The following is a 12,930-nucleotide window of genomic DNA, read 5'->3' on the forward strand; positions in this document are numbered from 1 at the left end:
TCTGCTATAGTCCATCCAATAGCCCTCTTATACTTGGATAAAACCTTCAAAAGCAAAGATTCATGTTCATTAGACAAATACGAAGAAATGATAACTGGCAAAGATTTGTTTAACCCAAATAAGCATATTTTAAATGAGAAGGTAGGGGTTTCTTCTCCACTTCTAGAGGTTCAATTATGGAAGGTTGCAAGGCCTTCAAATCAGCTATTGTCAGCTGCAAAAGCTCGAAATGCTTATATTGGGGCAAACTTGCGCCAAGCTTCTTTTCTGCGGCCTCCAAATCAGCTTCTAAGTCTTCCACAATCATTTCCTAGAGTTCCTCCATGATTGCCCCTATTGTAGAGCAGTCTTCGACTTCATCCGGGAGCCGCATTGCATCAAGGACGTTAAAGGTTACATGCTCATCATTGACGTTCATCGTGGTCTCTCCTTTCCGAACATTGAATACTATGTCTCTAGTTGCTAAAAACAGCCTTCCTAGAATGATCGACACCTCAAGATCTGCTTCGCAATCCAAAATTATGAAATCGGCGGAAAAAATAAACTTATCGACTTTAAAAAACACATCTTCTATTTTTCCTTCTGGTTTCTTTATGGACCTATCAGCTAGTTGTAAAGTGACAGTAGGGGATGAGCTTCTCCTATATTTAACTCTTTAAAGACAGAAAGAGACATAAGATTAATGTTTGCTCCTAAGTCACATAATGCTCTTCCTAAGTTCTTACCACCTATTGAGCAAGGGATAGTAAAACTACCTGGGTCCTTACATTTAACAGGCAATGGATTCCCTAGAGCATCACTACTACACTTTGTTAAGGCTACCGTCTCATGCTCACCTAGTTTCTTACGCCTAGATATGATGTCTTTTAAAAACTTGGTGTAGTTAGGCATTTGTTCCAAAGCTTCTATGAGAGGTATATTTATATGCAACTATTTTAGAATCTCAAAGAACTTCTTAAAATGACTATCCTGATTTTTTTTAACTAGCCTTTGGGGGAAAGGTGGAGGAATCTTAATATTACCTACATGTGGAGTAGTGCTGGGCACTACTTGCTAACCTTTATCCACCTTCTTACCTTTTTCTTTTGAACTTACGGGTTCAGCTTTCTCTTCTCATTCTGGATTGGAGGTGGATACAGGAACAGGTGTAACTGCATCAGTTCCTTCGTCTGGGAGCGAGGTTCCATCATAACTTAGTTCGCTTCTCATGATAACCACCTTACAGTGCTCTTTTCCCTCACGATCTTGCTTCGGGTTCTCTGTGTGTCCAAGCAATGTACCTTGGGGTCTAGATTTTTGGTCATTTGCTATCTGCTCCACTTACATCTCCAAGTTTCTTATCGCATCATCAATTATTGTCATAAACTCTTTTGTTGTAGCTTCACTTATTGTCATGAATTCTTTCATCATGACCTCAAAACTTGTGTTGCTATCACCTTGCTGAGTAGTATTTTGACCTCTTTGTTGATTGTATTGTTGAGGATGCGACACCGGTTAAGTTGGAAAACCAGGAGGAGTGTAATTTTGTTTAAATTGTTGAGCGGGTGCTTGCGCACTGCTAGTAGCTACTCCTTGGTTACTCCAAGAAAAGTTTAGATGGTGCCTCCATCCAGGGTTATAAGTGTTTGAATATGGATTGAAATTTCACTGGGCACATTGACCTACATAGAAAATAGATGCTGGATTAGCTGGACAGTTCTCATACAAGTGGTTATCACCAAAATAGACACAAGATATATCTGAAATTTGTAAAACATGAGAGGATTCAAGTATCGCCGAAGTGGCGGTTTTGGTTTCCTTTTCTATTGTCAGCTGCTTTAACATCTGGTTCATAGCCGCCATTTGGGCTTGTATTGATGCTACTGTCTCCAACTCAAAGACTCCGACTGATACTTGCTTCTTTGGCAATGACCTTCCTATTTTGTCTTGGTCTTTAATGTCTGTCATCTTGTTTAAGATATCAACGATCTCATTGACCAACTTTTCTAACAACGAGCCATTGGTTGTAGTGTTCAACATCATTCTCGATAAACGCTCCAATCCTCTATAGAACTATTCAATCGGTACACATGCGGGCAATCCATGGCTCAGGCATCTTCTAAGTAACTCCTTAAAACGCTCCAAAGCTTTTTGAACTACTTCATTCTCCTTTTGTCAAAAGAAACAATGTCTTCTCGAAGGTCTGCGTTCCTGGTCAAAGTGTGGTACTTTGCCAAAATTTTCTCCGTCAATTCCGCCCACGTGTTGATAGAATTTGGTTCTAGCACGTTTAGTCAAGTCCTTGCACCGTCCCTGAGAGAAAAATGGAACATTTTTAATCTTACTGCATCTTCAGAGACACTAGGAAATTGAAATGCATTAGCTATTTCAATAAAAAATTTGAGATGAGAGTAAGGATCTTCGTTAGTCGGTCCTCCGAATTGGCCCATCGTCTGCAACATCTGGAACATGAGTGGCTTAAGCTCGAACTGTGCGGCTTGGGGTAAAGGATTATTTTTATCCATGAATTTAAATTGTGGAACACATGAGTGACATAGTTCCGCATGGCTACATCTCGTTATCTACTAGAAGGATTGGATAAGGCACTTCTCCTGCTCGGTCTGCTGCTCCTTCACCTGCCATATCTCCGTTAACAGGTGGACTTTGTAGAGGTGGAGGATCTTATGGATTCCTATTCATCTCGATGATCTCTTCTTCAATTTATACTTCTTCAGCTTCTTTCATATTTTCTCTTTCTTTTCTCAACCTCTGCTCACACCTTATCCTCTTAAATGTTCTTTCATTCTCTAGATCAAATGTCAACCAACCAGACTCTATGCTCATACACAACTCCCTCAAAGGTTAAGAAAATTAAGTCCGTGGCAACAATGCCAAAAACTTGTTGGGACTTTCTCTACCTTTTAATAAGATTAGAGACTCGTGCAAGCGCACACAGTCACAAGTAATACTCGGAAGTAATCCAAGGTCGAATCCTCAGGGACTTGTTGCTTTTCAAAATCAAGTAATGCAGTGAAATGGTTCAAATATGCAATTGTGTTTTAAGAAGAAAATAGTGATGAAATGTTGTTGTTTGGAGTTTAAACTAGCAAGCAATTTAATAAAACTTAACCTCGTTGCCTCCTACCTTAGTCTTGATGCAAAACATGGAAAACACACTATATTGGGGAAATTGTTCAGGCACAATTCATGACTTTTCTTGGGATTCGAGTTCTACTCTTTCACTATCACTTTTGGTTGCTACAAAGGCTAGGGCAACCTACAATCATATGTCTATGTGTGATTACAATCCTAGAGAATATCTACCAACTCACTTGCATTATAGGTCAGAGAGCCTATGTCTAGGACCATGTTTTATGTGCTTATGCCTAAGTCACATCCCATATTGGTTTCCTATTATTTTACCTAACTCACCTTTCCAAAGGTTGGGATTTGGTGTATAAATCAAGTTCCCACCGGTCGAATGGAAAAAAGTTGTGAAGAGAAGTTTTTATAAACCAACCAAAAAAAGTGTCAGGTGCAATCTGGCCAAAATCCCGAGCGTATTGAAAATCAAATCATTTTGACTAAGGCATTCCACAAGGAGGTTGATAACTAATTTAGAACATAATTAAAGGAAAGTAAATGCACGAAAACATAAAGAAAGTATTTTTCATTGAATTTAAATGAATAAATAAGTCGTACAATGAGTTCTAGCTTAACCCTCTTCTCTCTCGAGCGTGAGAGTAGTTGAAACTCGCTAAAGAACTTTAAAAGAACAGAATTAACAAAGAGCGGAAGTAAGAACTTGAATTAAAAGCAATACAAAAGATAAAAGCGTGAAAAACAAACAAATGAACAAGTAGAACATAAACATAAACCCTAAAAACATGTTCTACAACTAGAGAGCATCTAAAAGAAGATGAAGTGAAGCTTGAAAGGAATGAAATTCTGCTGGAGGGATGACTTCCTTTTATAACACCATAGGTTGGTTGAAACTCCCCACCATTTTAGGTGGTAATGGGTTGAGATTCACCTAACCACTTCACTTGGATTTGGACTCACGATTTGGGATGTGTTTTAACAGGTGGGAAATGTCCTCCTTACCCTTCATTAATCAAAACGTGTGTTTTGTCATTTTGTTCTCCAAAAATGCGTCGGGTGCAATTCTGCAAAAACTGATTTTTGTTATTTTCTTCCAACTTTGACCGCATTTTTCTCATATTTTTCCTAAAGTATCATAGTTTGACTTTTATGCAGAAATAATCTATGCATGTTCTACTTTAAGAATATATGGTCTTGTTTGGAAAATATTGATGGGAAAGGGGTAAAAAACGTGGTCAAATAGGGCTACCAACACATGTTTCTGCAGTAAAAAGTCAACCCTAATAGGGGTTCTTTATAATTTGCCACAGCACCACTGCTATCACAATAAAGTGTGATGAGTAAAGTCATGTTTGGAACAACTTCCAAATCAGTTAAGAACTTTCTAAGTCACACTGCCTCTTTTACTGCTTCACAAGTGGCAACATATTCGACCTCCATTGAGGAGTCAGCGATGCATCCTTGTTTGATGCTCTGCCATACTACAACTCCTCCATTAAGAGTGAACACTGATCCCGAAGTGGATTTCCTTGAATCCTTATCACTTTGGAAATCAGAGTAACTGTAAGGATCAGATCCTTAGCGCCATACACAAGTATATGGTTCCTCGTTCTCCTAAGATACTTGAGGATTCCCTTAACGACAGTCTAGTGATCATATCCTAGATTGGATTGATATCTACTGACAATCCTTACTGCATAGCAAATGTCAAGCCTAGTACACAACATGGCATACATCAGGCTACCAACTGCTGAAGCATAGGAAATGCGTCTCATATCCACAACTTCTTGAGGTGTCTTAGGACATTGTTCTTGAGACAGAGACATTCCAAATTTGAACGGTAGTAAACCTTTCTTGGAATGTTGCATCGAATATCTGACAAGCACTTTGTCGATATAAGTTGCTTGAGACAGAGCTAGCATTCTTTTCTTTCGATTCTTTATGATTTGAATCCCTAGAACAAACTGAGAATATCCCAAATCTTTCATTTGGAATTCAGTTGCTAGCCACTTCTTTTTAGGAAACCTACATCATTCCCAATGAGTAGGATATCATCCACATACAACACCAAGAAAGCTACAGTGTTGTTGATGATCTTATTGTATATACAAGGCTCATCCACATTCTGATCAAAACCATAAGACTTGATTGCGGTATCAAATCTTATATTCCAAGATCAAGATGCTTGTTTTAATCCATAAATGGATCGTTTAAGCTTGCAAACCTTTTGCTCTTGACCTTGCTTATTGAACCCTTCTGATTGAGACATATATATACTCTCTTCAAGATTGCCATTCAAAAAAGCAATCTTGACATCCATTTGCCAAATTTCATAGTCTTAAGATATAGCAATGGACAAAAGTATTCTTATAGACTTTAGCATGGTAATCGGGGAGAATGTTTCCTCATAGTCCACCCTTTCCCTTTGAGTGTAACCTTTTGCCACGAGTCTAGCCTCAAAGGTCTGTACCTTTCCTTCAACGTCTTGTTTACTCTTGTAGATCCATTTACAACCTATAGGTTTGACCCCATCAGGTTGATCTATAAGGTCTCAGACAGAATTGAAGTACATGGACTCCATTTCAAGGTCCATAGCTTTGATACATTTGTCCTTATCAACATCTTCTATTGCCTTTTTGTATGTCAATGGATCCTCAACGCCATCATTAAGTATGACGACCTGGATTTCTGTTAAACTCACATAACGATTAGGTTGTGACACGATCCACCCACTACGTCGAGGCACTCTCAACCCTTGAGATGGATGTGACTGACGTGATGTACTAGCGCCATCAACAACTTTTGTTGAAGAGCTAGCTTTATCAACAACTCTTGTCGATGTATTTGTAGCTTCATCTGAAATCTCATTTAACAAAACCTTGCTTTGTAGTTTATGATCTTTAATGTGGTCTTCTTCCAAGAATGTAGCGTTTGTCGATACAAACACTTTGTTTTGTTGTGGATCGAAGAAGAGTCCACCTTTCGTTTCCTTGGGGTAACCTACGAATAGGCACACTTTTGAATGAGATTCTAGTTTCTTCAGGTTTGTCACTAACACATGTGTTGGACTTCTCTAAATTCTGAAGTTACGTAAACTAGATTTACGTCCCCTCCATAGTTCAAAAGGTGTTTTAGAAACACTTTTTTATGGAACTGTGTTCAAAATGTATACTGCAGTCTCTACTGCATAACCCCAAAACGAGGCAGACAATTGAACATAGCTCATCATAGATCGAACCATGTCTAACAGGGTTCTATTTCTCCTTTCTGGTACACCATTCTGTTGAGGTGTACCAGGTGCTAAGAGTTGGGATGTAATTCCATGTCCTATAATATAGTCTTGGAATCTTAAGTCCATATACTCTCCACCTCGATCAGATCTGTAACGCCCCTAAAATTCCACTACTTAACAATATGACGTCACTATGTTACCTATTCACTTTTCCCCCTCCCATTAAGGTAACATAAAGTGTAATGCCCTCGAAAATACATCCTGAAATATCAAAATAATACAATCATTCCCCTGTCCCTTCACCCTTCAATACAAAGACGTGAAACAGTTACCTTAAAGATAATCTGAGACTCACAACACAATTAATTCCTACAAATTCGTGCCCGCCTTAGTGGCTAGCAATTCAAAAGAAAATAAAAATAAAAACAATCATTTAGTCTAGTAATCCAGAGTGCATCAGTGGCTCAAATACTAACAATAACCAAAAGACGTTAGTTCGCCTACTAAGAATGAATAAAGAAAAAGACAACGTTCCGTGAGTCAACCCAATGTCTAGTACACCTCTAACTATAAGTTTCTAATGCTACTCGAAATGAACGGCGGTTTCCGCCATCCTAGCCAACACCACTAGTGATCCCTCCTCGGACAAGCCTCCTCCACGTCATCACCACAGTCAGGGGCCCTGTTCGCACCTGAAACAATTAAGGTAGAGGGGTGGGTATATAAAATACTCCGTAAGTAGCCCTCCCTAACTAATCACAACAACATGCTCGTTATCACAGCGATATCAAACACAAAAGCAAAACAAACAACCGGACAACAAGAGATGATAACAGTAGATTAACATTACCATATAAGCATCCAAACACCCCGACTTCTAGGAATTCGACTACACAACCCACTAACCTGTGACCCACTCGAGCTAAAGTTTGTTCTACCTCCTTACATTAGTACTCCAAGTCTAACTCTTCGAGGTGTATCGGCCCTTAACATTTATCCCCCAAGATACCGACCTCCCTCTAAAAAGCTTGGTGTTCGACCTTGCCATTTATCCCCAAGGTACCGATGACTACCAGCGTATTGGTCCTTGACATTTATCCCCAAGGCACCGATTGCTACCAGCGTATTAGTCCTTGACATTTATCCCCAAGGCCTTCTACCCCCGGAGCCTTAACATCCGGTAGGGACTTAACCGCTTCGTTCATTGCACACGAGACCACAACACCGGTACATCCACTTTCATTACAAGGTAAACCATGCATTCGCAACATCGAATATTCAGCATACTTTTAGACGTACGACACAAAACACTACCCAACAGCTTCCAACTAAACAACATAAACTAAATAACAAACAATCAGCATATGTATTTCGAAAGTCACCCACATTCCAAGTCACAACACAATTGTTCAGCATACTTTTAGACGTACGAAAGGAAACACTACTCAACAGCTTCCAGCAAAACAACATAAAACTAAGTAACGGACCATCAGCATATGTATTTCGAAAGTCACCACATTCTAAGTCATAACACAATTTTTCAGCATACTTTTAGACGTGCGAAAGGAAACACTACTCAACAGCTTCCAACAAAACAACATAAAACTAAGTAACGGACTATCAGCATATGTATTTCGAAAGTCACCACATTCCAAGTCACAACACAATTGTTCAGCATACTTTTAGTCGTACGAAACAAAACACCACCCAACAGCTCCCAACTAAACAACATAAAACTAAATAACATACAATCAGCATATGTATTTCATCCCAACATGTTTTCAAATGTCATAGATCAAATTCTCCCAACCATAATAATCAGAACTGACCAGTCACATTCAATGACAAGTAACCATGCATGCTCATAATGTCTAACAATAGAATTAGTGACATGTAACTCAACAACAATCACTAGGCGTCCACAAAAAAAAACAAAACTAACAATTTCTATTCACACGAAGTAAACTATTTTAACAAAATCAGCACAAACCATGCCATTAACATTCAATAACGCACGCACTCGACCCCTGGTGCAACTTACACACTGTTATGCTCCTAGATCTTGCGTCAATTCAACACCTAATCATCAATAGACAAATAGAAATAATTAACACCAATTTTTCAGCCAACGAAAATCAATATAAGGGATCTTGCAACGTCCGTTACCGCAAAAATTCGCCTTCGTCTAGGTGCGGGTAACTTCTGCCTAACTCAAATAAATGTGGGTTGCGTAAAATGAGCTTCTAATGGTTATGGGTAGGCACCGAAAGCGAAAACTACTGCTGTCCAAGCTGTTTTATCAACAAAAGAACTCACCAAAATGTTACCCGCTACGCCGTGTGCAGCAAGGACCCGCGCCGCGATTTCCGACCACCAAGGGAGACCGAACCCGCTCGCGAAGGGGGGATGCGTCGCTGGTAAACGCCCCGGAACCACACCCACGCCGCACCTCTGCCGCTGCTGCTACTGCCCAACCCCGCGCTCCACCGACCCAGGACAAAAGTCAAAGAAGCGGACTCCTCGTTAAACAATAATTAAATAAGCACATACACGTCAATAAAACACAACAATTTCCGCAGCAGCTCAAAATAAAATTAAAGGAAGAATTTAAATTAAATTAAAAAGATTTCTAAGAAAATAGGCCCCAAGACTCGAGAGTAACCTAACTTGAGTAACACGAGGCGTTATAAGATCGAAGTGTCTTTATTGTCTTACCTAATTGGTTCTTAACTTCAGTCTTGTACTTCTTAAAGTTTTCAAGGGCTTCAGACTTATGTTGCATTGGGTAGAGATATCCATACCTTGAATAATCATCTATGAAAGAGATGAAATACTCATACCCTCCCCTGACTTTAACATTCATCGGACTACAAAGGTCTGAATGTACCAGCTCCAGGGTTCTTTGACTCTGTAACCTTTTCCAGTAAAAGGTCTTTTAGTCATCTTGCCTTCAAGACAAGATTCACATGGAGGTAAGGAGTCATCTGCTAACTCGCTTAGAAGTACACTCTTAACCAATCTCCCAATCCTATTAAGATTTATGTGACCTAATCTTGAGTGCCAATGATAGGTATTTTCTTTTGGAGAAGTTCTTTGCCTTTTGTCTTGAGTTTTAACATTTTTAAACAATTTTGTATTTGAAATTGTTGTAGTTATGGTTGGTCTTAACACATATAAGTTGTTTTCGAGTTTTTCAGAACAAATGTTAACACCATTTCGTGAAATGAACACTTCATTTAATGAAAGGGAAATGGCATAACATTGTTCCCCTAGACAAGAAATTGAAATTAAGTTCCTCTTTATTTTAGGAACTACATACACACTATCTAATAATATATATGTATTCTTGTCTAAAAACAACTTTAGGTCTCCCACTACGACTGTTGAGACGACATCTCTCGTTCCGACTTTAAGAGTCATCTCCCCAACATCAAGCTATCTCCAGGAACTAATTCCCTAAAAAGAAGAACAAACATGGTTAGTGGTCCCTGAATCCAGTATCTAGGCAGAATCATCATTCTCCACTGAGCAAGGTTCAAGAACAAGTAAATCATATTTATCTTCTTCGACTTTCTTCTTTTCGAACAAGTATTTCGGGCAATTTCTTTTCCAGCGCCCATCCACGTTGCAATGGAAACATTTTCCTTTGTCTGCAACTTTGACCTTTCTTTTCTTGGTAGCAGCAGTAGTAGTAGGGTCAGCTTTCACCCCTCTTACCACTGTTCTTATTCTTCTTGAAAGTCTTACTTCCAAAAGAAGAAAATACAGAGTTGGTTCCTAAGGTCGAACCTCGATGGAACTGTTTTGAGGTGACAACATTTGCCTCCCCTTCTTGTCCCTTATTTTTCATAAGAGACTGAAAAATTTGTAGCTCATTAAAGAGCGTGGTAAGGTTGTACTCTATCTTGTTCATCATAGCATTGCTGCGAAACTGTAGGAAACTATTCGAAAGAGATTCCAAGATAAAGCTGACCTGACTCCCCTCGTCTATGACAACGCCGTTCACTTCAGCCAGATTAAAGTGGACCATCAGATTGAGAACATGTTCTCGCATTGATGTTCCCTCTTTCATCGGGAATTGTAAATGGACTTGAGGGAACCGTGTCGGACTTGTATGCATGGTTGTCCAAACATGTCCCGCAATGAGTCCATGATCTCCCTTGCGGTAACCATGTTTTCATGCTTGTTGGCAAGCAGATCAGATATTATTTGAATGGTTTTGGTGATGATTTTTAATTGGAATAATTTATTTCGTGCATTAGGAAAATTGTTAGCCGTGGTTGTGCACTCACAGTAATTATCGTTGTGTTACGTGTTGTCGTTTCATTGCTAGACATTATGAGAATGCATAATTTCTTGTTGATGGTTGTGCTTGGTTGGTCTGGATTATTGTAGTTGGAAGTTGTTACGTGTTGTCGTTTCATTGCTAGACATTATGAGGATGCATGTTTTCTTGTTGATGGTTGGTTTGGTTGGTCCTGATTATTGTAGTTGGAAGTTGTTACGTGTTGTCGTTTCATTGCGAGACATTATGAGGATGCATGTTTTCTTGTTGATGGTTGTGTTTGGTTGGTCTTGATTATTGTAGTTGGAAGTAGCTAAACCATGACGTTGTAAACGTGTCAGAGATGAAATGCATGTGTTGATAGCCCGTCATATAGTTTTATATTATTTTGTTGGAAGCTGTTGAATTGATGTACTGTTGGTACGAAGGAGAGTATGCTGGTAAAAATTTGAGTTGTGAATTGAAATGTGGAAGACTTACTTATAGGTTGTCCTTGGAAGGTTAGTGGGAATTTACACGAGCGACGGGTCGGGTTAGTGGTTGGTTGATCTGTGAGGTGTCTGAACTGAAAATTCTTGCTAGTCGTATGGTTATTCAAAGCTTGAGTGGGAATGCCTTGGGAGTAAATGGCAAGGCCGAACATCAGGTTTCAATGGAGGGGTATTGGGGTCTTGGGAATAAATGTCAAGAACCAATACGACGGGTAGTCATCGGTACCTTGGGAATAAATGTCAAGGACTGGTGCACGGTTCTAGACCTTGGGAATAAATGGCAAGGTCGAACCTCAAGTTCTGGAGAAAAGTATTGGGGCCTTGGGAATCAATGACAAGGGCCAGAACGACTCGAGGAGTTAGACTCGGAGGACAACGTGAAGGGGGGTGCTTAAGGGTAACAGTCCTAGACCTTGGGAATAAAAGGCAAGGTCGAGCACCAAGCGTTGTGGAGGAAGGTCGGTATCTTGGGAATAAATGTCAAGAGCCGTTACGCCTCGAAAAGTTAGACTTGGAGTACTAACATGGTGTGGGGGTCCCGGAAGTCTAGGCGTTGGGTTGCTTGTATGTTATTGTTAATCCATTACTATTGTCTCGTGCTGCCTATCTGTTTGTTCTGCTATTGTCTTTGATGTGGTTGTGTTTACGAGCTTATTGTGGTGTCTAGTTAGAGTGGGCTACTTACGGAGTAATTATGTACTCACCCCCCCCCCCTCTACCTTATTGTTTCAGGTGTGAACCGGGCTGGCCGTGGTGATGACGTGGAGGAGGTTTGACTGAGGCGGGATCACTAGCTGTGTCGGTTAGGCTAGGGAATGGACCACTAGCTGTGTCGGTTGGGCTAGGAAATAATGTAGTGCAATGCAGACATCGTTACTCTTATTGCTTTATGGGTTTTGTTTTTGCTTTTTCGAATTTCTGTCGTGTGGGGATTACGAGTCAAAATGACTATATTCTTGATTGGAGACCTGACCACTGAGGCGGGGTTTATCTCCTAGTTATTCTATTATTGCGTATCCCCATTTTTTATGTTGCATTAGAGGAACATTAATTTTCATCACTTTACTCGGGAGGGTTCAATAAGCTTTATAGGACCGTTACTTCGTGAACCGTGCCATAAATCTGGGCCTTTACAAACTCAATACTAGTCTCCATTAGACTCATCATGCCAACCCCCGACCCTTTGTACCCAGAGCATCGACACCCCATAGCGACGTATCAGACCCCAACGTTTCTCTCGCAGGGCCCTAACACTCATCCAACATCCTACCCGTAACAAACAACACTGACGTTCCCACTCCTAGTTTTCAACAGGGGTTCCAACTCACGATATCTCATCTTGCTAGTCACAACAACCTTCACAACAAGGAAAAATCCAACATGCTTATAACTAGACAAAAGTAACCACAATCAGTCTTCTCATAATGCCAAGCATTCTACTCACACGTTTAGCACAAACGCCACTTTCTACCATACAACAGATGCAACAAGACCATCATATTGCAGTCATCAAATGTAATGTATGCCTTATGTACATAGTCATTTCAAACGAAACCACAACAACCTATACATATTACTCAACTAGGGATGGCCATAGGAGCCCGCCCAACATTCTCAGGAACATCGATACAACAATCACACTCAGAAACATAAAATCTAACAGATACTTCACAACATTCTAGCTAACCTCAATTAGTAAAGCTCAGTAACAGCAGACATTCACATCTAGACAAGCACAGACAATAACGCAAGGACTCATTCGAGGTACTCGGCACACAATCACTTACACATGGCCCTTACCTTGGATAAGTTTTGGGCTTTTAGGAAAGACCACTTAACTA

The 12,930-nt window shown here is 40.0% G+C and overlaps 1 protein-coding gene across 1 annotated transcript; it reads right to left on the minus strand.

Moving 5' to 3' along the window:
• Window positions 1-310: 310 nt before the first annotated feature.
• LOC148210854 (uncharacterized) lies at window positions 311-891 on the minus strand. The gene is made up of 2 exons (XM_088125220.1): window positions 756-891; window positions 311-501 (listed from the first exon to the last, which is right to left on the minus strand). The coding sequence occupies exons 1-2, from the start codon at window positions 889-891 to the stop codon at window positions 311-313; spliced, it is 327 nt and encodes a 108-aa protein (XP_087981346.1).
• Between the last annotated feature and the right edge of the window lie 12,039 nt (window positions 892-12,930).

The sequence above is a fragment of the Momordica charantia genome (genome assembly GCF_013281855.1).
Source record: "Momordica charantia cultivar OHB3-1 chromosome 6 unlocalized genomic scaffold, Mcharantia_2.0 BLBB01000006.1, whole genome shotgun sequence".
Lineage (NCBI taxonomy): Eukaryota > Viridiplantae > Streptophyta > Magnoliopsida > Cucurbitales > Cucurbitaceae > Momordica > Momordica charantia.

What these genes read in the sequence shown, in the direction of transcription:
- LOC148210854 (XM_088125220.1), bottom strand. Translation starts at nt 891, where the DNA reads ATGCCTAACTACACCAAGTTTTTAAAAGACATCATATCTAGGCGTAAG. An exon ending in TGTTAAATGTAAGGACCCAG is followed by an intron (nt 502 to 755) that starts GTAGTTTTACTA and finishes ATTGCGAAGCAG; the next exon opens with ATCTTGAGGTGTCGATCATT.